Raw genomic sequence first — 27346 nt, 5'->3', positions numbered from 1 at the left:
TTTTGTTCTTGTAGGGAACTCAGATCTCTCCCATGGACAAACCTTTGCATTTCTACTCATTTAGCGGATTAAAAGACATGACTTGATCTGAACCTTAAAACATATCTAGGATGGAAAGTGCTCCAGTTTGTTAGTACCTTCTCCGTACCAAACCAGAAAGAGAATTCAGACTGTGTCTGTTGTCAGCAATAGGGGAAGCATATTCATATTTATTCTTTCTCATTTTTAAGGTTATCCAAGAAAAACCATCACTGGCACCATTGCTATCACAGTGGAGGACATCAATGACCACTGTCCCACACTAGTCAACCCAGTCCAGACTGTCTGTGACAACGTGCCGTACGTGAATGTGACCGCAGAGGACTTGGATGGGTCCCAAAACAGTGGGCCTTTCAGTTTCTCCATCATCGACAAACTGGCTGGAATGGCAGAAGAATGGCAAATAGTACACCAAGAAAGTAAGCAAAATCCGTGGACTATATGTATTGAAGTATTGAATCTGAGAGAAATCTAAAATCATTAAAATACTGGCTGTGCTTTTTTTCATAAATTATATTTCTGATACAGTTTTCTACAGAAGCTTATAAAATGAGGTTCTGAAGCTCAGTTATAGTGTCTTTCGTCAGCCAAGAGTAGATGCCCCATTTGGAGTCACAGAACAGGGAAAGAAGAGAAACAACCTGATGTCTTCAGGATAGCTGGGCATTCTCTAAGTGGCTCCTGAACTAGTTGTTTTGCCTCGTAAGGTGAGGAGTAGCCTGTCTAAGCACAGCAGAATAGATGCCTTCTAAAGTCTTAAGCTCTAATCACAATTCCATTAAAATAATATTTATGAATGACTTCCTGAGTCCTAGACACTCTGCTGGCCCCTCTTAGGCATCACCGCATTTAATCCTTTAATCTATAACATGATTCCCTGATTGCAGCTGAGGGATCTTGGCTTAACTAGAATTAAGTAGCTGTTCAAAGTCACAAAACTGGTCAATGATAAACACAGTATGAAGAAGGGCCTGTCTGACCTCCCCATTCCAGGTGACCCTGTGCGTATATTCATGTCTTAGACCTATATAGCCCCTTGTTGATAGGAGCTTCTGGATGTTCTCCAGGGTGGTTTTGAATACCATGAACTATCCAGAAGACTATTTTGTTTTAAACAATTAATGTTCATTTTAGGAAAGTTTCAAAAATAATACCCAAGCTTTTCTTAATCAACAAATTTATTGTTATTTTAAGTCTAACAGAATTTGATCACCATTTTAAGAAGCTTTGATTACAAATTACAGAGTAAACAAAGACTTCAATGTCTCAAACTACGTTTATAAATTTAGCATATTTCATTTTTTGCCTATGTACGTCAACGATCTGAATTAACAAATCAATTGCATTGTCTCACTTCTTGTGATCCCTGTATTCTAAAATTCCAGTAAATGTCACTTATAAATGCACTGAACCTGAAGCCCTCTTCAGTGGTCCAATACTGAACAAACCAGTGATATTTCAACCAACAGCTACAAGGCCAAATCAGTAACATAATCACACATTTAAAATTGGAATTAAAAAATTGTCATGTTAACAGGGCTAATTTTCCTAAAAATGATGCAAGTGTAAAAGCACAGTAATGATTATAAATAATTCCTGTATGATACAAAAATATTAAAATCATGTCTTTAATTTGTTTGAATATCCTATAACTAATTTTTAAATCTTAGGGTTTATGTACTCACTAGCAGAGGATAGTTATGCTCTCAGTTAACTAAAGTTGCCTCCCCTCTGAGGAGGACAGTCACCATCCTGATTAACGGAGGCTACTTAAGATCAAGTTTTCAGCTAGCAGGAGGCCTGGGTGGCAGACGTCTAGATGATTCCTCTTAGGGTAATTAAGTCATAGGCCTCAAAACTTGAAAAGTGGTTGGTGTCCTTGTTCAGTTTCTAATTCTGTACTCACAGAAGCCTGGGACTCCCACCCAGGCTGAATGCATAATTGGAGCTGACCTTTCTTTGTCTAAGATATGTAAACATGTTTTACATTGAACTTACTGGGTTTCCAACTCTTATTTATCTTATCTAAGAAACATATGATGTTTGGGAGGTGCCACGCACTGTCCTAAGCACTCTACTAATGTCAATCACCTTATAAGTTTGGCCCTACTGTCATCAACATTTTACAGATAAGGAAACAAGGGCAAAGAGAGTTTTCTTAATATTCTGAAGGTCAGAAGCACCTGGGTGGTGCAGTGGGTTAAGCATCTGCCTTCGGCTCGGGTCATGATCCCAGGGTCCTGGGACTGTGCTCTGCCTCAGGCTCCCTGCTAAGCAAGGGAGTCTGCTTCTCCCTCTCCCTCTGCTCCTGCCCATGTGCATGCATGCTTGCTCTCTCTCTCTCTCTCACTCTCTCTCTCAAATAAATAAAATCTTTAAAAAAAAAAAATTCTCAAGGTCACAGCTAGTTAAAAGCTGAAACTAGGATTTGAACCCAAATGGTCTGTCTTTGGAGTCTTTCTGGATACATAAATATATTTTCTATCTAAAGATCAAGATGTTTGAATTTGATGGGTCCTTGAATTTTTCATAGTCTTAGGAACATGAAACTCTTAAGGATATGCATGTTGGACTGTTACAAGCAGAAGTGTTATAAAGTATAAAGACTTGTACTTTACATACCTAGACAATTTAGAGAGGATTCTGTAAACCAATTTTCTTCTCCTTAGTTGCATAATAAGGTGATCGGCTAGATGTCATGATAATAAATAACTCTCATCTATTTTATTTATTTGGGAAAATTTTAAAGCACAGAAAATTCCAGCAACTAATATAGCAGACGTCTATGTACCTACCACCTAAAAGGAATTAACAGTTTCTCATATTTGAATGACACCTCTTTTTTTAAATGATAATGGATAAAATTGAAGTCCTCTTTTTACATTTTCTCCCCTCTCGACTTTCCGCCTTAGAGCCAATCATGAATTTAATTATGTTCTTCCAGGCCATGTTTTTATAGATTTTTTTTTTATGAGTTCTTACTCCTTTAAATGACTAGATGCTTTTTTCCCTTCTCCAAAGCTTTGAGAATGATTTAATAAGTATATTCTAGCTATGCAGATCAAATTCCATAAAATTTGGACCCTAAATGAAAAGAGGCTATTTTTTTAACTTCCAAAAATAAACAAAACATACCCCAAACACTTCATTTTTATCTTTGTGGTCATCTAAGTCTACATGTCTTGCATTCATAAAACTCTTTGTGTCATGCTCTTGCCAAAAATATTTAACCTGAATCCAATCATGAGGAAACAATAAGACAAATTGAAACTGCAGAGCATCCTTTGAAATAGGTGGCCTTCAGAAATGCAAGGTCTTGATGGCCAAAAAAAATTAAAAAAAAGAAAAGCGTGGGACTGACCTAGATCATTCATAGAGATCAGAGTGACAACTAAAGGCAATGCATAATTCTTGATTGAATCCAGAATCAAGGGAAAAAAAAAAAAAAACCAAAACAGGTAGAAAACTATAAAGGGCATTATTGCAACGCTGAAAGTTTGTGGGTTATATCAATACTAAATTATTGGAGACGACTAATGTCCCTTGGTCTTAGAAGGTATATTCTGACTCGTTTACCATAATATCTGCAACTTACTTTCAAATTGTTCAGAAAAAAGTGAGTGGATAGAAAATATTGTTATCAGGGTGCCTGGGTGGCTCATTTGGTTAAGGGTCTGCCTTCAGCTCCGGTCATGATCCCAGGCGGGGGAAGCCTGCTTCTCCTTCTCCCTCTGCTCTTCTACCTGCTTGTGTTCTCTCTTGTTCTCTCTCTCTCTCTCAAATAAATAAATAATATTCTTTAAAAAGAAAATATTTTTATTATATGTAAACAAATCATGAAGGGTAGGTTGTAATTCATTGTAATATCCTTAGAGTTTTTCTGTAGATGTGAAATTTTTCAAAATTTTACATATATCGTGATACAGTGTCGGGAACAAAAAGGAGGGGACTCGGTGAAATGAGATTGGCCCGTTGCTGAAAATTACTAAAGCTGGGGATGGCTTAACTATACTCTTCTATTATTGTCTGTTTGAAAATTGCCTTAACAAATTTTTTTTAAGATGGTACAATAAAGGTCATTTAATGGAAATGTCATTTAACTCCCCACTTGTTTGTTACTGTATCCTTAGTACCTGGAATGGTTTCTAGCATTTGGTAGACATCACACACACACATTTGTTAAAATTAATCATCATCAAAGAAAGATGCTTCCAGACCCAGTGCTTTGCTTTCAACTTGCCTCCTGGGGGAATCTGGAGTAATTGTAACAAGTCCACAGTGTGACTTTAATCGAGAAGCAAGAATAAAGCTTCTCACTGGAGCTAAATATTGTCGGCAATTCAAGAATGTTTCCATCCACCCCTCCCTTGGTGATCACGCATTTCTATTTCCATTTGACCCCCTCCCCTTGTAGGTACCAGTGTGCTTCTGCAACACAAGGAACTAAAGCCTGGAAGACGTGAAATTCAGTTTCTGATTTCGGATAGTCAGGGCCTCAGTTGCCCTGAAAAGCAAGTGCTTAAACTCACCATCTGTAAGTGTCTGGAAGGCGGCGGTTGCGTGGAGCGTCTGCAGGACTCCTACGTTGGCCTGGGACCCGCAGCCATTGCGCTAATAATTCTTGCCCTTCTGCTCTTGCTACGTAAGTATTTGAAAAGCCGTTCTTTAGCTCAGCTAGTCCTTTCAGTGCCCTACCAGTGATTTGTTGCGGTAGCAGTCATTGATTTCGTAACCGTGATGTTTTAACCCCACTGGAACCCTTCCGAAGGTGATCAGGGAAACAAGAAGTGACCATTAAAAAATTCGCCAAGATAATTCTAGCCCTCTTCAGAATTTTGTTTCATAAAGATGAGTTTTTGTTTCATAAAAACACGTCATGTCCCGACTTAAATGATCAAGCTTTCTAGACAGCCTCGTTCATGAGAGTTCTGTGATGATGGACGTCTGTCCACGTTCGTCCACACCCAGGGCTCGGCACAGTGCCTTGCCCATAGCAGGCTCTCGGAAAAGATGTGTTGTATGAATTTGGGTGATGGATACAAAGTTATGCAATTCTTGATTTGCGCCTTCAACTCGTCGGGGCTCAGCCTCCTCAAACCCTCTTCTTAGCTTGCCCCTTCCCCGGCGCCAACAGTAGCCCTACCTCTGAGTACTCGGGTGCTTCCTGACAGCGACAGCCTGTCCTGCCTTCCCTGCATGGCCTCTGAAGAGCTGCGGTTTCCTTTCACGAAAGAGCAAAGTACCAGTGTGCGGTCATGTGGAATCCCACTCCACTTGCCACTGAGCAAGGGGGAGGACCCCCTCTGAGACACCCCCAGTGATTTCGGTGATGAAGGAGGAGCTTGTCAAAGCCCGTAGTAGATGTGCAATTGAATGCACAGCATTCGACAGTGTATAGTGTACATTCATATCATTGTCTCTGTTTTACTGGCAAAAATATAGATGTGTATGGAGAAATGACTTGTCTCAGCTCACCAGGTCTGTAGGTGGGTACTGGAGCTGGGACTCTATCTTTTATCCAGAGACTCCTTACATTGCCTTCTCATCTCACACTCCCCAGGGCCCCATGTGAGGCTTGGTGCCTGGTAGACACTTGATAAGCCCTTGTTAAATCTGTTGAGATGGTTGAGTTGCCACTGGTTAATTTCAGTTTTTTACTCACAGTGTAGGTACTCAGAGTGGCTATATTTGCTGAGCTGTTAGCTTTTTCACACAAAAGGGAGTGTAGAAAGTAGTCAGTTCATCGTCCGAAGCTGGCGAATGGAAGTGGCATAAAAACTAATTTGGGAAGGACTGCCTGCAGGTGTAATTAATTCTTTACTACCTTGATCAGGAAGACAGCCTTGGCTTTCACTTCCTCCCTGAGGTAGAATAAAATGTAAGGAGGGAGCTCTGAAATTTCATTGAATTCATGATGAAATGTTATGTATATTTTAAGGGCTTTTAATGGAGAGTCGTTTTCGAAAATAATACTCGGGTAATTCAAATGTTAATTTGAACCTGTTTGCCATGTCTTCTGCTAAATTCTATTCCAGGATGAAGTGGTAGAGTATTTAGAAGTTCCAGTGTTCTAGAGCATTGGAACATACTAAAATTTCATCCCCAGGAGCTTTTGATCTTTTAGAATATATGTTTTTGGGGATAGTGAATTTTCTCCTATTAAAAAAGTGATGAAAAAGAACAACAAAAGATTTAAGTCTCCAAATTGGTCTTGATGATTTATATGCTATTGAATCCAGCCTTGGTGCTCCATCCAAGAATCACACACAGCCTTTTAGCGATGGATGAGGACTCCCTCATGCTGCCTTTAGGCTTTGATATGAGTCACCAAAACAAGCTTGGCGAGGTCGAATCAGAGTGAAGACAAGTGCAAAGCTAGGACTGTAAATAAGTGAAGAGTGAACTCTAAGAAGCAAGATACAAATTCCAAAATCATGCAGTATCAATTTAGAATATGTTGGGACTCACCCTCTCTGGACTCCATTCTGTTTCTGTCCAGTTGTACCACTTTTATTGCTGATGTGCCAAAGTGGAGAAGGCGCCAAAGGCTTCACCCCGATTCCTGCCACGATAGAGATGCTGCATCCTTGGAATAACGAAGGGGCGCCACCTGAAGACAAGGTCAGATAATCAGATGTCCTTGGAACTTGTTTTCTTTCCTGATTTTAAAAGGCTTTGGGGCACTGTTCCGAACAGTCTAAGTCATGAGAAAGTCAAGTAGTCATTATAGATTTCGTTCACATGTGTTTGTTCAACAGGGTTCAGATGATTTTGTGTTTGTTGCCAGGGCAAAGTTGAAGTGGTCTTGTTCTACTGTGGTAGACCTTGTGTTCCAGAGAATGTTTAAAAAGGATCAGGGAATGAGGGATGTGCTTCTCCATTTCTGTTCCTCCTAGTACATAGGGTTGGGAAAGGGAAACCCACCATCCCCATAACAGTTATAAAATCTTGGCAAAACCTCCCCACCTCCCCTCCTCCCTATTTAATAGAAGGAGGTCCCATCGCCTCTCTGCTGCATCTTCCCCCTGGGTCTGTCAGCACCATCTGCAGTAAGCATTGTGTTCAGGAGGACACTATTTAGCATCAACGGTCAGAGGACTCAGAGAATAGGGGCTTAGATATGAACGTGGGCAGTCAAGGATCAGCGTGATGATTCCTCTACAGGCTCCGCCTTCCTTGTTGTTCCTCCAGGGATGAGTTCCGTTCCCATGCGGTCTTCGTGCTCCCGACACTAGCTGCTGTCTCCACATTCCAAAGAGCAGGTTGGGAGAAATGTTCTTAAAGAACACTTTCCAAAAGTTGCCTACCCCACTTCTGTTTGAAATCACGTTAAGAACTTAGGTAGCTATTCCGAGTAGCAGTGGAGGCTTGCGAAGACAGTCTTTATTTGGAGCAGCATGTGTCCACCTGCGGGGGGGGGGGGCGGGGGGGGGCAGGGAAGAGAGAGAGAAATATAGGAACTATAGAAGGAGGCATTAAACCCTAAAGGAAAGTCAAAATGCCATTGATGCCAATAGCGTAAGTGGACTAAGACCATACTTAATTAATTTTTGTTTTCTCCTTGGGGTATAATCAGTTGACAAAATAAGAAGCTGGAATGGAGATCTTCAGATGATTCAAATACACGTTATTCAACCCAAAGTATTGTTCCTAATTTGCCTCCGTGGAAGTAGCTTATTCCCTTTGCCTGCCAGCGTAGCTCAGATCCCTTTACCACCTATACCGACCCTATGTCCTTCTCACTTCTCAACTGTCTTTACTTTCACAGGTGGTGCCTTTGCATGTGGCAGCAGATCATGGAGTGGGTGTAGGAACAGACATGAAAGTGGGAGGTATAATGACCAAGGAAATCCCAAAAGAAAGTAAGTCTGCCTTCCCCAAAGGGCATCATGAGGTAACTGAGGTGGATGGAAGATGGGAAGAACTCAGAAGCCTGATTTCTGGTGAAGTGACCGAAGGGATAGGGACAACAGGAGCCAACAGAGGTGCTGATGGGACAAGGATCCTGAAAGCCACAGGATCTTCCAGAGACCTGGTCGGAGCTCGAGCAGCTGCTGTTACAGTCAATGAAGAATTCTTAAGAAGTTATTTCACTGAGGTGAGGGTTGGTTTTTATAGGTGCTGGGGTGGGGGGTGGGGGGTCAGACATTTATATTTGAAAGTCGTATTATTCGGGTAATCATTGTCTTGGATCTAAGTAGAATTTTGTCATTTTTTAAGAGAATGCCTATAGGCTGTGAGGAAAGACCGAGGAGACCCATTAAATCAGTGAGCTCCACTATCTAGTGATAATGAATGACCCCACAATCTTCCTTCTTACAGAAGCTTATCTCTCTTATCTCTTATCTTGTCAGTTGACACAACTCTCCCCTTCTCCATGTTGCCTTCATCCTGAGACACAAACCGAGAGAGCTGATTGGACTGGGCAGGTGCCGTCCTCGGGGATCGGGTTGCAGAACCCTGCAGAACGGGGCAATGACCAACTCCTCCACACAGCTGCCTTTTCTGTGCTCACATTTCAGTAGTCAGAACAAGTCCTGTGATGAAGCCAGATGTCAGTGGGTCAGTTCCTCTGCGGGAGCAGACTTGATAGGGATGAGCGTGCGGGGAGCAAGGAGAATACCAGACCTAAAAATCCCAATCTGTCCTGTCTGTTTAAATGTTCTCTACTTGGCTTCACTATGGAGGCAGTTCATAAAAAATCAGGAGGAGAGGTGCAGGAGAGGTGATGGATGCAGTCAGAAACCTCACGCCTGGAGTGAGGAATTAGCAGCAGGGCTGGGTACCTTTCTTGAGAAGAAGGCCCCATGGGCCCCACACAGGGATGGGCAGAGTCAGAGTGTTGGGCCTCTGAAGGACACTTGAGAGGAGTGGAGGGATGGGCTTCTGAGGAGGCCAGTTTATTTCTGTCCACTCTCTGCACGATAGCCCATTACCGGAGTGCTTTTCCCCTTCCTGTCTCCTACCCCCTTCCTTTCCTTCAGACCATCTGCCCACCTGTTGGCTTCACGGGAAGATGGTGATGTGGTTCGTGTTAAGAAAACCATTTCTCCTCGTCCCCTTTCAGTCTCACTGCAGACTCCACTCTGGGGCGCCCTGTTAGTTTCATTTTGGTTTTCCCTCTCCACTCGTACCCTGCTCCAGTCAGACTTGGTTGTGTATGTATGTGAGCAATCTTTTACTCAGAAATCTCTTCACACTGCGCAGAAAATTTCCAAGAATCTTACACATCTTGAACTCCTGTGTATTCTTTATCCAGATTACCCAATTATTAACCCTTTGCCATATTTGCTATTTGCTTTCCTAATCTCTCCCTTCCTCTGTCCCCCTCTCTCTCTGTCACACACACACACACACACACACACAGACGCTCAGGCACACACGTGCACATACACATTTTCTTAACATAGTATAGTGAACAAATTTAGAGATTTAACAGTGCCATATCCATATTTAATTTTGCGAGTTATCACAATAATGTCTTTTTGTAGCCATTGTTTTTCCCATCCGAGACCCAGTCCAGAGTCCTGCCTTTCTTTTCTTTCATGATAGGAATTGTTTTTTAAGAGTACAGGCCTGCTGTGTTGTAGGATGCCCTTCCATTTGTGTTTCTCTGATGTTTTCTTATAAGGAGACTCTGGTTATGCATTTGGGGCAGAAATATTGCCTTATTCTTTTCTCTTTTTTTAAGATTTTATTTATTTATTTGACAGAGATCACAAGCAGGCAGAGAAGCAGGCTCCCCGTGGAGCAGAGAGCCTAATGCAGAGCTCGATCCCAGGGCCCCAAGACCATGACCTGAGCTAAAGACAGAGACCCAACCCACTGAGCCACCCAGGTGCCCTGAAATATCGCCTTATTCTTAAGTGAAGCTGTCACTAATTCTCTGCCTCTGTTTTATTTCCATTTTAGAAAGCTGCCTCTTACACTGACGAAGACGACATTCACGCAGGCAAAGATTGCCTTCTGGTTTATTCTCAGGAAGACACCGAGTCTCTCCATGGTTCCATTGGCTGCTGCAGTTTTATTGAAGGAGAACTCGATGACTGTTTTCTAGATGATTTAGGGTTTAAATTCAGGACACTAGCTGAAATTTGCTTGGGTCAAAAAATAGATATGGATGGGGAAATTGAGCCGAGGCAAAAACCTGTGGGAGCGTCAAGTATGAAGGCAACTTCCCATTCATTCAGTGAGCAAACTAGGATTAATTCAGAGAATGCCTACTTCACTGGTAGTAGCTTTCAAGTTCCAAAACCTTTGCCTGAAGCAAACACAGAGAAAGTAACTCAGGAGATAGTCACCAAAAGTTCTCAATCTTCCAGGCAGAGTCAGAAGGTAGCTACAAGGCTCCCTGATCCACTGGCTTCTGGTAACGTTGTAGTAACAGAAACTTCTTATGCCGCAGGCTCCACGATGCCGCCGAGCACTGCCATCCTGGGTCCTGGCCAGGCCCAGGCCCTTATTGTGACCGAGCGGGTATACGCGCCAGCCCCTCCCTCGGTAGAGCGGCAATATGGTAATGACAGTAGCGTCGTGGTTACCGAGAGAATCATACAGCCCAACGGGGGCCTGCCGGGTTCTCTGGAAGGCTCTCAGCCTCTGCCAGACGCGCATTATGTTATGGTGAGGGAGAGAGAGCGCTTCCTGGCCCCCAGCTCGGGGCTGCCGTCCCCTCTGACCGTGTCCGTGGCAGCAGCAGGAGGGAGCATGACAGTGACAGAAAGGGTGCAAACCTCTGCCTCCGGTTACCGATTTCCTACTGAAACCTCACGGATGGCCAGAAAGACACAGGTTTCTGGAGCCGCGGTCCGTGGCCCCCTGCCAAATTTCGGTTTAGAGGAGTCTGGTCATTTGACTTCTACTCACACCACCCCTTCCACCAGAGTCTCCCAGCACAGCATCGTACAGCATTCTTACTCCTAAATCGTAGTCCTCCAGAGTCTGACCCAGGGTCCCATTTCATGTGTTCAGTGGGCCAGTCTTTTGATGAGCCTGTAGACTTAGGAGACCTACACACTGGGCTTAAAGCACTGCTCTATCACTAATCTACCACCGGCCTCGCTGCCCCAGCCGCCGGGAGTGTGCCAGAGAGACCCCAGGGTTTGCTGAGGGCATAAGGATGATGCTGTGTCTTAAGTGCCTTTTAGTGAGTTAGGGCCAAACAATATTCACAAAGCAAATCAGGGAGTCAGTCTGTCTTGTGCGAGTTTACCAGATGGACACAGAGTAGCCGTGGCATCAGCTGTCCAGTCCAGCCACCCATGAAGCTGACTGGGCCTCTTGTCCCCCTGCATTCACCTTGAACATTGCTGTTCTGTATCCCATTCTTGATCACTCCTAGTAGATTATCAGCACCTCGTTTCTCCAAAACTGGGTGCACGGTCTGGACGGCAGTTTTCTTTAAGACCAGAAGACTGGCCTTTTAATCTGTTTTAGGTTGATTGAATTTGGGAACATCAACATGGTAAAGAACACACATTGTATGCTTCTGTGAGTGTGTCTTATATAACTGTAAAAATAGCATTATTGCTTCCCTGTGTCTCCCCAAAATCATGAAAATAATGAACACTTCCCGTTCAGTTGAATAATCCAGGGCAAAATTCATAAATATAAAATCAGTTTACGTTTTAGAGTAATATACTATTTTTACAAACTCAGGATACACTGTCTTCTAATTTTGTACAGCTAAATTAACCATCAGACTGGCTTCTCCACTGTGATAAGAACCTGGCTATTTCCCTGCTATATATCCTCAGTACATAACACAAGTGCCGAATAAATGTTTGTGGAATCAAACCAAATTTTAGAAACCATCCTCTTTTGTTTGTAGTTGGAAAAAATACTGAAAAACCCTATACTGTCAATTTGTGAGTTCGAAATTATGAATTTATTCTACATCTCAAAATCACTGACTGGTCAGTCCTAAGTACGTGAATATTAAATATTCAGTTGAACAATTGGGGCTGAAATTGGACAACACCCTTGCCTTTCATTTTGCAAAGCTATTTGGGTATTTTGGCTTCTTAGTAGATTATACTTTAGTGGCTCCTTGAAAAAACAGGGCATTTAAAGTTTCAAAGCATACGTGCACATCAGTAACAGTTTATGTGAATATTTCCTACAACAAAATAATTTTCATAAACTTTAAAGATATGTAATATTTTTATTTTTCAAGGTATTTTGCTAGGGAAAGGAATCTTCAAGAATTCTTCTTTTAGGCGTGTTTTTTACTTGAATTATGCTATACAAATGATATATGGGTAAAAGGCAGATATTTTTAAATATCGTAAGTATGTGGCCAAGAGGAAGGTCAATCTTCTATGATCTAAATTTTTTACTCTCTACTTAGCAATTGTTGCTTTTTTCCTCCCATTATATACTTAATAGTTCTGTTTTGCCGTGTTTGCAACAGGAATTTCACTACTGTGTGAAATGTGAGTACGACCTGCATACTCCAAAAATCCAAACTTGGTCTTAACCTTCCTCCTTGGACAGATTCGGAAAACCTAACCTGTCTCTTGTATGTAACATAATCACATTTTCTAAATGGTTGTTTTGTACCTGAAATGATGATTTGTTTTAAGTTTTACATTTGTTCCTTGGGAGATTATATTTGTATGGGCATCATCATAAAATATTTAAATAAAAAGATGACCTTGAGAGTGACCCTTTTCCATCATCTTTTTATTGCTCCGTCATAGTTTACAAGGACTATAGTTCTGCATCACAGGAGACAGCTCCCTGAAAGAAGGCGTTTGTTTGACTTCAGTATTTGAATTAGAACTGCTTACAACCTTGGAAAAGCAGCATTTCCAGAAGGCCTGCTGAAATTTTAATTTCAGATGTATTTTAATATAAATATGTCCCCTAGTTAAAAAAAAAAAAAATTCTCTGTTGTTTAGCTGAAATTCACATTTAGCTAGGCACTCTATTTCTCTTTGCCAACTCTGGCAACCTTGTTCCTAAGGGACTGGAATTCGCTCTCTGCCCCCAAAGTAACATTGGAGGAAGCTGTTGAGTTCAGCTAAAGCAAGCTCACACATCTAACTCAAAGAGATGAAATCATTCAATCAGTGTTAAGAAGCTGCTTTAGTTACTTACTATAGTTTATAAGAGAAAAGATCAACGTTTCTGCCTATACTATAATGCAACATCAATAATAAATATTTCACAACACTGGCACAGCAAGACTTCCTAAAGCACAAAGACCATGCAGTCACAGCTCCTACCCCAAATGGCACATAAGAGCAATATTTGGTTGATCCCTACAGACCATATTCCAACCACCACCGCATCAAAAGGTTTACAGTAAGATGTTGCTTATCAAGTAACACCTGGAAATGAGGTGCTTCCAAAGACAGTGTTAAGGTAATTAAATCTTCTTTAACATACCAAAATTTCTTGGCTTTGCTATTTTAGTGGAGTTCAAGTCCTCTTTATCATCTTTGATTTTTTTTTTTTTGGCCTATTGTTTCTATTAACTGCTGAGAGAGGGATATTAAAATCTTTGGCTGATTGTGGCTCTGCCTACTCCTCGTTTAATTTTTTCTAGTTCTGCTACCTGTATCTTGAAACGTGTTAGACCTGTGCTAATTGGTACAAATATATTTAGCATTATAAAAGGGTCAAGGAATTGACCCTTTTATCATTATAGAATATCTCTCTTTCTGATTATATTTTTTTGTCTTGAAATCTGCTTTGCCTAACATTAATATTGCCACACTGGTTTTATTATGCTTAGTGTTCTCATAGTTTATATCTTGGATCTTTTTGCTCTCAACTTTATAATGTATTTCTTATACATATAGAGGTGGGTCTTGTTTCTTAACCATTTTAACACTTCCTGGCTTAGAATGCTGAGGGGAAGGTTTAGTCTACTGGCATCAATTATTCATATTGATGAGCTTAAGCCTGCCATCTTGGTATTTGTTTTCTCTTTGTCCCATCTGTTTGTTTTTCAATTGTCTGCTTTCCTGCCTTCCTTTGTGTGTTGAATGTTCTAGGATGCCACCGTAGCTCCTCCATTGACCTTTCAACTGGTTGCTCTTGTGGAAATTAAATTAAATCCACATTTTAAAAAATCCAATTAAAAAATTATCTCCTGCCAACCCAAAAAAACTCTCTGCATGAGTAGAAGAGAAAGAAAACAGTTTTATTACTGAACAAGCATTATGCCAGAATGGGATGTGCATCATAGGCCACCCATTAAGAAATTACAAAGACAGAAATCTCACTTTTTTATATAGCACGGCAGACACAACCCATTACATGTATGTTCACAACATAATGAGATCTTGTCCTCAACCAACACTTACCAGCACCATTGGTCATACACAGTGTGTCTTAAATCCACCTGGGAACTAAGGTAGCCATTGTGTTGCTGACTGCCTTTATCCAAAGAAAGAATAAGACTTCTACTATCTCTGTGTTAGGTAGCTAGTTACAATCTGGAGCCAGATGCCATGGAGAAGGGGAGATCGAGGTTCTCTCTTCCTTGATGTTCTCATCTTTGATGTTCGAAGAGATGACTCCCAGGTCTTAGAGAAAGACATTGCTCCTTGGAAATTTAACAAAAAGCTCATTTAGTTTTAAAAAGATTTCTATAGTATCTGAAAAGGGCAGAGAAAGAATTAGCAATGATTGAGTTTTCTAAAGTAAATGCTCTGAGGAAGAGGAAAGGGGAGAGCAAGTCTTTCCCTTTTTGTACCAAGAAAAATTTAATTTGTTTCTTAGATTTGTTCTTACCCTCACACTTTAGGGCTATGCTCCCTGTGGCAAGTGGTTACCAATTGGATGGCACAAATTTAGACCATTTCTACTGCTGTGGAAATGTTTTTGGGGTGGTAAAGCTCTAGAAATTATAGTGTGTATCTTTATCTTTATCATAGTCTACCTTCAACTCTTCTACTACTTCACAGACAACGCACATGAGCCTTGAACTTCCACTTTGTGGATGTTGCTCTGTCACTAGATCTTCAACTGCTGCCTCCTGTCCCCCACACCTTCCTCCATACCCAAGTATTCTCGGCACGAATATTCTGAAACCTGTATCAAGTCCATTAGTGAATGGAAATGGGCTCTCATTATTCCACAGCTTCCAGAACTTCTACCAATCCATTAGCCCAGTAGAGACAATGAGGTGAAGCAGGTATGCCTCTGTTAAAAATCCAGATATGCACCTGGCTGGACATTTTCCATTTGCCTCTTTATGTCCACTCTCTGGTCTTCTTTCTCACGTTTCTCTGAGACCTGGAACTTGTTCTTTCCAGAGGCTTCAATGGGCATCCTTGCCCTCTGCTTCTAAGGTGGGTATGGTCAAGGGGAAGCCTTGGCTGGAGAATGTCCAGAAAGAGAAATACAAGATCAGGGCATGTCTTCCCCTCTCACCCTCTGTGGGCACCTGTCAAGCACCTCTCTCTTTACAGAAACTCCTTTTCTGAGTTCCTAGACCCATTCCCTCTCCTTTCTCCTCGAGGCTTGTTGGTGGTAATGACTCCCTCCTCAACTGTGTCAGACTAAGGAACCTGACCTTTGCCTTGAAGTTTTCCTCACCTGCCTCACCATGTGTATATGATCCACTAAACTCCCCTAACATTCATCTGCTTCCCCCTGGGACAGTCAGTGACACAGTACAAACCTTGCTGCGTTAGTCTGCTTGGGCTGCCACAACCAAGTCACACAGGTGGGGGGCTTAAATTACATTTATTTTCTTACAAATCTGGAGGCTAGGAGTCGAAGATCAAGGTGTCAGCAGGGTCTGTTTCTTCCAAGGCCTCATTCATTGGCTTGTCAATGGCAGTCTTCTCCCTGTGTTTTCTCATGGTCTAACTTCTGTCCATATCTATGTCCATACTTCCCCTTCTTATAAGGATACCAGTCATAATTGAATTAGGACCCATGACCTCTTCTTAACTTCATTACCTCTGTAAAGACCTTATCTCCAAATATAGTCACATCCTGAGGTATTGATGGTTAGGATTTTAACATGAATTTTGAGGGAACACAACTCAGCCAGTAAGACCTGGTGAAAAACCAGCCTTCACTTGAAGAGCTGTACTATTTTTTCCACGAAATGCATGAATTTCTTCATCCCACTGTTCAGTTAATTATTAGTAAAATTTGCTTGTTGCAGTAATAAAGTTGAAACCTGGGTTGAAAGCAGCCTAAATGAGGAGCCTGCAGAGTATCTATGAAGCCTACAGAGAAGTTTCAACAATAATCAAAGCAAAAACACATCCGGTTGTCCCAAGCCATGGACCTAAGTACTATTGACAGCAGCTGACATTCCCAGCTCGGTGGCCCTGGCCACATGCTTTGCATTGCCTTTCAGTTTCCTCAGACACTGGCAATACGTGCACCACCAATGACTCCAATAAGCTAGGGGAAGCATAATTATCCTTTCCCTCAGAACTCATTCTAAGGTTTAATTTTTTTTTCTTACTCAATTCTGAGGCTTCTATACATAGCACAGTGACCTTTCCTTGTTTTCTTTTATATTTTTAACTTAAGTCAGTAAATTAGTCCTTCTCTGTCTTCCCACCTAATTTTTTTTTAAATGTGGCTACAAAGACCTTAAGATAAAATGTATTGATCTGCTTCTTCATTATGACTTCTGTTGTCATGTCCATGAGGTAATTCATTTCAAAACACTTCAGTATCAGGTATGTGATAAACATGTATTCAAATTAATTCTAATGTTTTCCCACTTAACAAGAGTGGTGTTTGAGGAATCTTAATCAGAAATTGAAATTCTAGGGATGGTTACTTAGCCCTTCAAATATCATTATTAAAATCCACCATCAGAGGGTTTGCTAATTAACATAAGGGATAGAAATGATTTTTCATTGGTGAAATGACTAGACATGTCCTGAGCTACAAAATCTGGTTATATGACTGTGTTCGTGCTTGTCTGCTCATAAATATTTATACGTTTTGTGGAATTGGTTTAATAATTGTTAGCTTTATAATAAATCACTAGGATAGCCCCCATCTATCCCTAACTAGCCGAAAATATCAATATTTTAAAATTTTTAAATTGTCTTTTGCTTAATGGTCAGATGGCTTAGGAAAATTAGCAATGAGTCTATTTAATTATTTTTCTTGGAAAGATGTACTGCCTGGGCTCAACCCCTTCTTTATTTTGTTCCAATTTTTCTTTTTAAAGTGATATTTTATCAAAATATTTTGTTGAATTACATGTACTTTTTTGGAGAATGCAAAATACAGATGAAAGAAGAAAAAGCAAATGATTTTCTCTATTTCTTTAATCGTTTCATGTATCTTATTCTTGCTTCAAATCCCCTTGCCCCTCGCAGTGGAGATCACTGAAGGCAGGAATGGGCTGTTTTGATCTTTGTCTCCTCATGATACACCCAAGCAGGACAATTCTGAATTTTGAAAATCCAGCCAAGTTTTCAAAATGGATTTCCTAAGCCTGCGTATGATGGATGATGTCAGCGTCCCATCTGTCAATACTTCATTAAATTTGCAACCTCTAATTGGTGCATCCCAAAACAAACCCAAGTTTTGTTCTCATTATGAAGTATTAATCAGTGTACTCTGAGAAAAGATTTGAGGGGTTTGGATGTGAAGAGAACTATGAGATTTTAATGCATAGTGGAAACTATTTGCAGTGGCTCAAAGATTCTTGTTTCTTTCAGAGTTTCTACGTGCTGACTGCTTGGACTGTTTTATTGTTCTGCCCTTTTACCAGGGCCCGTGTTAGGATGGAACCCCCACATCCCACCTCCTCTCATCTGCGGCTTCTTCTAGTAGAAAGTTTGGTCATATAACCGTCTTGAGGTGAGCTCTGCTAGAGATTTATCAATCCCTACCCCTCCAAGAACCACTGGTGCTGTGGCCCCAGTTTTCCAGGGCTCTCTCTCAAAGGACAAAAACCAGGTTGTGGAGGGGAAACAGCCCTTGAGGGGAAACTACGAAAGAAGTGAGACAGTGCGCAAAATACAAACTTCTTGAACGCTTCTAAACATACTCCCGCTAAAAAAGACCATGTTGAGTTGACTTAGCCTTAAACTAAACTACCTTTAAACTACCGTTCATCTAGTAATAACTCACATGTGTCTCCACCTGGAGGTCCTCCGGACTACAGAAACAGAGGGAATAACAGAAGCATAATTACCCAAACCTGGGCACATCCGAGGGCCATTGTTACACTCGCTGTCGGAGTCAATGAGTGTTATATGTCCCCTGGCCACTAGATGGCACTATGCACGCAGCGAAAGAAGCAAAGTCAATCAGCGTCAACGCTTAAAAGAAAAAGAATTATGCAAATTAATAAGTTGATAAGCAGTGCAAACCCACAAAGGCCAATACCTGACATTGCGAACCATGCTCCTCCCAGATAAAATATGGTATGTTTCAGGATTGCCTTACGCCCAGACTTATAGAAGCCAAATAGTACCCATATGGTTCCTTTGGTGGTGAAATACACAATGTCTAGCTGAAGGTCATTCATAAGCCTTTGGCTCTGTTAGAAAGGCGGCCGTTTAGGGATGGCTGGGTGACCAAGTCAGTGGAGGGTCTGACTCTTGGTTTCAGCGAAGGTCACGATCTCAGCGTCCTGAGATGGAGCCCCTTGACAACAGATGACTTACTGTGCTCTCAGCAGGGAGTCTGGAGATTCTCTCTCCCTCTGCCCCTCCATGCTTGCTCACCTATGTGCTTGCATTCTCTCTCTCTCTTTCTCTCTCTCAAATAAGTAAATAAATCTTAAGGGCGGGGGGGGGCGGGGAAGGCTGCATTTTGGAAGAAATGATACTGGCTAATGCATTTACAAATAATACACTCAGCCTGGTGTGGGTTAATTTTAAGAATAAATGTTGAGATTCAATTAAACAATGCATGTTGAATTCTTACTATGTGCTGAGCACTGTTCAGTGACTTTAAGTTCATCCAAAGATGAGTAAAGCCCAACCCTTGCCCTCCAAGGGCCCCCACAGCAGTGGAGGTGGTAGTTGCGAGCACCTTCTGAAAATCAAGACAATCTGCAGTAAACAAGCCATCAGAGATAGAAAGAAAATTCCAAGACTGCTTGCAGATATTAATCGCTCTGTGAGGTTGGGGTGGGACTATCTAAGAGGCTTTCTTAGAGAGACGGACTTTTCATGAAAAAGTGAAGATCTGTAAACAGGGATCAGCTGCACCAGAGGCTCACCTCCAACCAGTGAGAGTGGCTAGTGTCTGGAGAATGACAATGAGTGGGCCCAGCAGCAGTCTGGTGAAAAGGCAGGTACAGACCACAGGCTAAGGTTGTAGGACTACATTACGCAGTAGAGAGCGAGAGAAAATTTTGGAGCAAGATGATGGTATGATCAAAGAGCCCTTGGGCTATAGAGGAAGATGGACCGCAGATGGGAGATATCAAAGGAGGAGGGGGGTGGGGAAATTGATAATTCCAACCCGTGTGAATGTTAATATTCACTTCTTTTTTTTTTTCTGACTTTCATTGAATTTTCTAAGTATTCTTAGTACCTTTTTCCTTGCATGTTTCCTTTTAAAGATTTATTTATTTATTTGAGAGAGAGAGAGAGAGTGGTGGGGGTGAGGGAGGAAGGGGAGGGCAGAGGGAGGGGAAGAGAATCTCAAGCACACTGCCTTATGAGCACAGAGCTCAGAAGGTGGGTCTGGATCCCATGACCCTGAGATCATGACTAGATCCAAAACCCAGAGTCCAGTGCTCAACCTACTGAGCCACCCACGCGCCCCATAAGTTTAAATATTATGTAAACAAGGTCACGGAACCAACAGAGAAGTAGGGTACAGTTATGGCAAAAAAAAGGTGTGCTAAACAAAATAAAATACAGCATTTGACAAGAGTTTTTTTTTCCTCTGATTTTTATTTTATTTATATTAAAAGTCTTGCGATGTTAAGCAATCAAAGTGACATTGGCCATTTACTTAACGAATCCCTTAACACTTAAAAAGTAAAAGTATTTGAGGGTGCCTGGGTGGCTCAGTGGGTTAAAGCCTCTGCCTTCGGCTCAGGTCATGATCTCAGGGTCCTGGGATCGAGTACCACATCGGGCTCTCTGATCAGCAGGGAGCCTGCTTCCTCCTCTCTCACTCGGCCTGCCTCTCTGCCTACTTGTGATCTGTCAAATAAATAAATAAATAAATATCTTTAAAAAAAAAAAAAGTAAAAGTATTTGAAATTAGAGTATTCTAAAAAACGGTTGACATATGGTTTCTCCCATGATAGTTTGATTTGATTTCACTTTGGTCTCCCTTATGAATTTGTAAGGTTTCTGAGCCAAAAATTTAGTCTGTATTTATTCTTGTATCCTCAGTATATAATAAAACATATACGATGCTATGACAGATGCGCATTCATTACCATTTGTTGTCGAGTTGCCTTGAAAACTAAACTAAGTACTATCAAAATTAATTGAATGGCATATTTTGCTTTGCTAGGCATTCTTCCCGAAATACTGTTAGGAAACTTTTCACACTCACAGCAAGTTTGAAAGAATTGTGATGAAAACCCATAGTCCCTCACTAAGATTTCAGCGTTAAACATTTTATTATTCTTGCTTTATCACATCACCTACCCATTTCTCTATCCATCCATCAATCCATCTTTTTCATGAATTTCAAATTACGTACTAGCTATAATTACACATCACTCTAAATATGTCATGTCCATATCTTTAACTAGAGCTCAAGATTTGATTACACTTTTTCCTCCTAGAAAAAACTACACACAATGAAAGGCACCAATTTTAAGTGCCCGTTTGCTAAGTTTTGACAAATGCATATACTTTTGTCACCCAAACCCCTTTCAAGATATAGTCATTACTATCACACCAGAAAATACTAATGCCTCTTTTTGTTCAGTCCCAGTCCCGACCCCCAGAAGCAACCAATTGTTTAATGATATTTGTATTATTTTGTTTTGCCTCTTCTAGAACTTCATGTAAACGGAGTCATCCAGTGTGTGCCCTTTGGGATAAGGCTCCTTTCACTCAATGTAATGTTTTTGAGATTCACCTTTGTTGTGTCTGTGATACATTCCTTTTCATTGGCATTAGTGTTCTATAGAATAATGATCTCAAAGCTGCTTATCCATTTTCATCTTGCTGGACATCTAAACTGTTTTACAATTCTGTTATCAAGAATAAAGCTATATGAACATTCTTATTCAAGTCTTTGTGGCCGTGTGTTTCCATTCCCCTTGGGCACATAACTAGGATTGCAATTCTTTCATCATAGGGTTAATACTTAGATATTTTCAGGAGCTCCCTTTTTTTTTACTTTGTTTTATATTTATTTATGTATTTTAAATAATTTTTTTTAAAAATTTATAAACATATAATGTATTATTAGCCCTAGGGGTACAGGTCTGTGAATCACCAGGTTTACACGCTTCACAGCACTCACCATAGTACATACCCTCCCCAATGTCCATAACACCATCATCTCTCCCTACCCACCTCTCCTGGGCAACCCTCAGTTTGTTTTTGTGACAGTAAGAGTCTCTTATGGTTTGTCTCCCTTCCAATCCCATCTTGTTTCATTTATTCTTTTCCTAACCCCCAAGCCCCCATGTTGCATCTCCACTTCCTCATATCAGGGAGATCATATGAGAGTTGTCTTTCTCTGATTGACTTATTTCGCTAAGCGTAATACCCTCTAGTTCCATCCACGTCATCGCAAATGGCAAGATTTCATTTATTTTGATGGCTGCATAGTATTCCATTGTGTATATATATACCACATCTCCTTTATCCATTCATCTGTTGATGGACATCTAGGTTCTTTCCATAGTTTGGCTATTGTGGACATTGCTGCCATAAACATTAGGGTGCACATGCCCCTTCGGATCACTGTTTGTATCTTTAGGGTAAATACCCAGTAGTGCAATTGCTGGGTTGTAGGGTAGTTTATTTTCAACTTTTTGAGGAACCTCCATGCTGTTTTTCAGAGTGGTTGCACCAGCTTGCATTCCCACCAACAGTGTAGGAGGGTTCCCCTTTCTCCGCATCCTCACCAGCATCTGTCATTTCCTGACTTGTTAATTTTCGCCTTTCTGACTGGTGTGAGGTGGTATCTCATTGTGGTTTTGATTTGTATTTCCCTGATGCCGAGTGATGTGGAGCACTTTTTCATGTGTCTGTTGGCCATCTGGATGTCGTCTTTGCAGAAATGTCTGTTCATGCAGGATCTCCTTTTTACCAAATCTCCTCACTTGATATTCTAAGAGAAATCCCTGAGCAAGAGCATGCATACAGGTCCATTAAATGCTATATGCCCCACTCAAACTTGCAGAGCATCAGTGGGGCCCTTCCACTCCAAACAATGCACATCTGCTGTAGACTAGGTGTGTCCCCTCAAAATTCACATGTTGAAAACTAACCTTCAATGTGATAATGTTGGGAGGTAGGAGGCCTTCGGGGGGGTGATTAGGTTAGGTGGGTGAAGCAGTGGCCCAAATGGATGAAGACAACACACACACACACTGATGAGAGAGAAGGATGCTTGGCCCAAGAATAGTCATCTATAGGGTGCCCAGAAGCCCGAGGGTTAGACAAGTTTGAAGATCTGCCCACAACAGAATGATGGTAAATACCTGGTCCAGTTCATTCCTTTCTCTGAGAATTGAAAGGGAAACACTAGAAAGGGGCCTTTAGTTAGAGGTGAATGCAGAAGAGAAAAGACATAGAAACAAAGCATTCTTCAGATTTCTTTGAGAGCCGCTAGATCAGAGATAGATGAAATTCTTGCTTTTCCAAGGGATGAGCTTGTCCATGCAGGAACTTCCTTTGCAAATGAAGAGAAATAAAATTCTCACACAACATGGACCATTCTCAGGAAAGGTAGTGTTATCCACTGTGTTGTTCCTAGTACAGGATTTAGTCTTAAAAATTAGGAAGATGGTTTAGGGATCTATCTACCCAGTTCACAGTCAAAAGTAAGGAGGAAACAGAAATGAAGATAGATAATGATTAAAGAGAATATTCTTTCTCTCTCTTTATCCAATATTTGGCTATAAGTAAAAATCAGAAAGTTAAAATTAGTGTTCTTTCTGAACATAGAGGCAAACAAATTCTCCAGAAAATTCCTCCAACTCTCACAAGGCCCTGGTAATGGGAGATGAAGAACATTTACTACCAGATGCATCCAATAATCATTCTAACAACCCATCAAAAGGTCATCAGATTCTGCAGCTCAGATTCTAGATTTTACTTTAAAAGATAACCTTATAATTATGATACAATGGATGTATAAGGATGTTCATCATAGTGTTGTTTATCGGGTAAAAACTGTAAACAGTAGGTTACTGGCAGAGTTAATGAAAAATCAATTCTATGTAATTTTTTTTTAAAGATTCAAATTACTAAATAAATGAAGGGCAATTCTGTGCAGTGCCAGATGTGGATTAAGGAGGCACTTGAAAGTGACAGCACAGAGATGCTCCGAAATTACTTTCAGTAATTCCAAGGAACTTGGGACAGGTCTTGACCACTACACAGCCCTTCCTAACCACATGTGTCAGCTACAAGAGGCTCAATGGCCCACTTTTGAGACAAGCCACGGAGGTGGGGCTCACAGGGGTACAGCTCCCGGGCACACACGGCAAGGTAAAGCTTTCGGATAGGAAAGGCCTTTCATTCAGTGGTTCTCGCTCCAGCCAAAATTGCAACTGTAGGTAGTCTTTAAGAGCAGAAAATAAATGTGCATTTCACTTTGGAATAATACTACTCTGGAGCCACACAGAGACACGAATATATGATAACATTGGTGGTAATAAGAGTAGTTCGTGTTATATACTGGCACTTTCAATCTGTAGGCATGAGGCTAACTGAGCATTTCTCCTACTGTTGTCTGATTTTCTGCTCACAGCAATCTTAGAGAAACATCCTATTATTTTCTCCCATTTTATGGAGGAGTAAGCTGAGGTGAGAACAGGGATATAATAGGTCCTGCTGGGTGATCTCGTGCCTTCTCCATCATCAGACGTGTAGCCAAAGAAATGGTAACAAGCAGGAGAAAAACCAAGAGTGAGGGGTGCTCAGGAAGGCAGAAAACCATTTATTGCTTCTTCCGGCCTTTGAGTCTGTTGAGACAGAGAGGGGCTCTTTAAAAACTATTTAAAAGCCAAAGACTTAGAAGAGGGGTTTTTTCCCCTCAAATACCCTAAACTATTTTTCATCACTGCAAACAAAAGCCCAGGGCAGAAATTTCCATTCACCTATGATCTATGATCGCTAATCTTCTTTAGCTATCACTTAGCAACGGGCAACAAATGGAGGTTGGCAAAGCCGAGCTGATTAGCATTCTTCTTTAGTCAAAAGATCAGAGTTTTTACAAGGTACAGCCAACTGCCCTCAGGCTTACAGGGGTTTTAAAGGTCAGGCAAAGTTGTCGTTGCTTTGGTTTGGTATTTTCCTTCAGTGCAAAACAAGTTTTCTTTGTTTGGTTTCTAAAACTCATGTATGACTTTTTTTTTTTTTAATTTTATTTATTTATTTGACATAGAGAGACAGTGAGAGAGAGCATGAGCGAGGAGAAGGTCAGAGGGAGAAGCAGACTCCCCGTGGAGCTGGGAGCCTGATGCGGGACTCGATCCCAGGACTCTGGGATCATGACCCGAGCCGAAGGCAGTTGTCCAACCAACTGAGCCACCCAGGTGTATGTCTTTGAAAGAGACCAGATTCTGGACCGTTGGCAGGGTGAGTAGGGTGGGTAGGTGGTGTCCCTACCTTGCTCAGTCTCTGAACCCCTGCAGACATCCACACCAGCCCATGATCTTGAAGATCAGCTGTGAAATGCTCTGAGGACTACAAAAATATTGGCCAGGCTCACTTTCACCAGTGGAGAAAAGAGCAATGGTTTGCAGCAAGTGAGAAAAACCACTAAAAAAGAAGCAGTCTCAAAGAGAGATGAATCAAGCTTAGAAGGTCAGCTAGTTCTGCCCTCCCCTTCAGGGGCACCTACTGACCAATGAAAGGAGGGCGGCCACTATCGTTCTTTGTTACTAGCTCCCATGCACAGCTTCTGTGTCAGAAAGTTCTTCCTTGAGTCTCACTAGAATAATTCATGCTACCATTCCAGGCTAATCTCTTCTTATACTCTTCATAACAGAAGCATCTATCCTTCTTCGGATTTTTCTTTATCTTTCATTAACTTGACATGCATCAGGAATTCATATGGACCTTTCTCTTCTCCAGGTTCAACTTTTAAGTCACTCACTAGGATGGCATTTACTGAGCCTGACACTAGACAGACCAAGTCCTGGGCGTGCAAAGATCATTATGACACATTCCTTGCTTACAGGGAACTTACAGTCTCATGGGGTGAAGCAGATATTTAAAGAAACGATGGCAGCACAGTGTGACGTAGGAGTTCAGGACTTCTCTATTTTTAAAACTCAGTATTTTGAAGATTGCCCATTCAAAACTACAGTAATTTTTCCATTTCAAAGTGTTAGCTATATTTTTTCATTAAGTGGCAGGGGGTAAGGGTAGCAATAGGAGAATGGACCCACCATCCAATGACGAAATAAGGGAAAACACAAGAACACCAAACTTGTATCTTGTATCCTTTGTACCTACATGGAATGGAAGCAAATAATATATTTCCTCAATTCAAGGTACTATAAATTATAAGATGCACCATTGTTTTGATAAAAGAAAAAAAAGGCCAAAATGTAAGGTATATTATATCTTATATTTATATAGTTATATTATATATCCTCTGGATTCTAGAACCCACGGGAAGTGCAGTCATCTTGAGGAAATACAGTGATGTGTTTTTAACCATTTCACTTTCTAGCAATTGAGAGCTAACAACGAGTAAGAAATGTGCCTGGTGCAGACTTACTGCACCAAGCACCAGCTGTAGGCTCAGTATTTCACAATCGTCCTGCAGAAGGGCTATCACTGTCCCCATTTAGCACCTGAGGAAAGCAAGGCTTGAAGAAACAATCGACCTTTTACCCTAGATATCCAGGTTTAAACTCAGGAGGCTGGCTAACAAAATCCACGATTATTTTATTCTCCTAGACCTCCTTCTGCTTTTCCCCAAACCCTAGGGCTTCCATGCTGCTCTCCATGAACCCTTGCCAAAGCACACTCAACAAGATCAGATTGCACGAAGGAAGGTGACTTTCCTGGTACTTCATTTCTGGTCTGTCATGCTCCGGCCCCCCGGGAACACTCCTGAGGCTGGCAGCTCCTAGAACTGCTCCACCTCAGAAATCTTGACCTCCATTCCCTGCTTTCCCAGGGCACATCTCTGTCCCCATGACATCTTCCCTTCAACCTTCTGGAGACTTCTAGGAACCTTTTCCTCCCTGCTTGTGGATTCCCCCTTTCCATGTATAAACCTCCAGATTTGTTCTGGCATGGCACCCTGCTTTCCACAAAGCCTTGTGACAGAATTCAGGAATGCAGGAGGCCCCAGTGGAGGCATGTGGAGATGCTGGGAGGCCCAGTGAGCTGATGGAGATGTGGAGTCAGGAGATGAGGCCAGAGCAGGTGACCACCTGGTCAGTGAAGGCAAATGTCAGGGGGCTTCGAGTTCAGCAGGGGGTCCCAGCACACTGGCCCAAAGGACCACGTGGAAGTCGCCACATGTCAGGGGAGAGCCGAGCAGGGCATCCGGCTATCACCTTGCCACATTACAGCAGAGCTCAGTGAGCCAGAAGCGCATGGCCCCACCAGGAGGATGGGTGCCTTTCCTCTCACACCCAGGAACATGGCCCCTAGAAAGAAGAGGAGGGGGGGAAATGCCAAATGGTGTGAATTAACCCAGAAATGATGACTTTGAACTATAAGAGACAGAATTTCCTTACTTTGGCAAGTGTAAATTGTATCCTACCGCATCTTATCATTGGTAGAAATAGGGGTTTTAAACAGGGGTTAGAGAAAATAACTGAAGGGTAGTTTTACGTATGTTTGAGGGGCCGTATCTCTCAGTGAGGTTGTGCTCAGGAAAGGAGAGCTGCTGTGAGTACCATGGGATGAGATTTAGTGTGGGGTTAGACCTGACACAACAGTGGGAGGAGTCTGGAAAGGAAAAATCTGGAAGGGGAAGTGAGAGAAATCAGAGAAAACTCACGGTCTGGTCCCCCTCCTGAAGCACTAACCACACGAACCAGTCAGGGCTGGCTGGGACACAGGAAAGCCGGGTGCTGTTCCATCACTGAGGCCCATGACAATGAGGTGGCTTTTTGGTGGTGGAGGTGGGGGGAGGAAGGAACAGGGTGTTAACCACTGCAGATCCACAACCATGTAGCTGGTGGAGGACTGTCCCTTAGCTGGGCCAACAAGCCGAAAGCAGAGCTGGA

The 27346-nt window shown here is 41.7% G+C and overlaps 1 protein-coding gene across 1 annotated transcript in view; it reads left to right on the top strand.

Annotated features, from left to right (window-relative positions):
• DSG2 (desmoglein 2) overlaps window positions 1–12705 on the top strand; it is a 45700-nt gene extending 32995 nt beyond the window's left edge. Inside the window, exons 11-15 of the mRNA XM_044243220.1 lie at window positions 231–458; window positions 4454–4681; window positions 6539–6660; window positions 7808–8137; window positions 9952–12705. Of these exons, the coding sequence (XP_044099155.1) occupies window positions 231–458; window positions 4454–4681; window positions 6539–6660; window positions 7808–8137; window positions 9952–10962 (1919 nt within the window). The 3' untranslated portion in view covers window positions 10963–12705. The remainder of the gene's footprint in view (window positions 1–230; window positions 459–4453; window positions 4682–6538; window positions 6661–7807; window positions 8138–9951) is intronic.
• Window positions 12706–27346: the final 14641 nt, after the last annotated feature.

Source organism: Neovison vison, chromosome 3, assembly GCF_020171115.1.
Source record: "Neovison vison isolate M4711 chromosome 3, ASM_NN_V1, whole genome shotgun sequence".
NCBI classification, from domain to species: Eukaryota; Metazoa; Chordata; class Mammalia; order Carnivora; family Mustelidae; genus Neogale; species Neogale vison.
The sequence above is the reverse complement of the archived record's forward strand: the minus strand, read 5'-3'. Positions and strand labels throughout refer to the sequence as shown.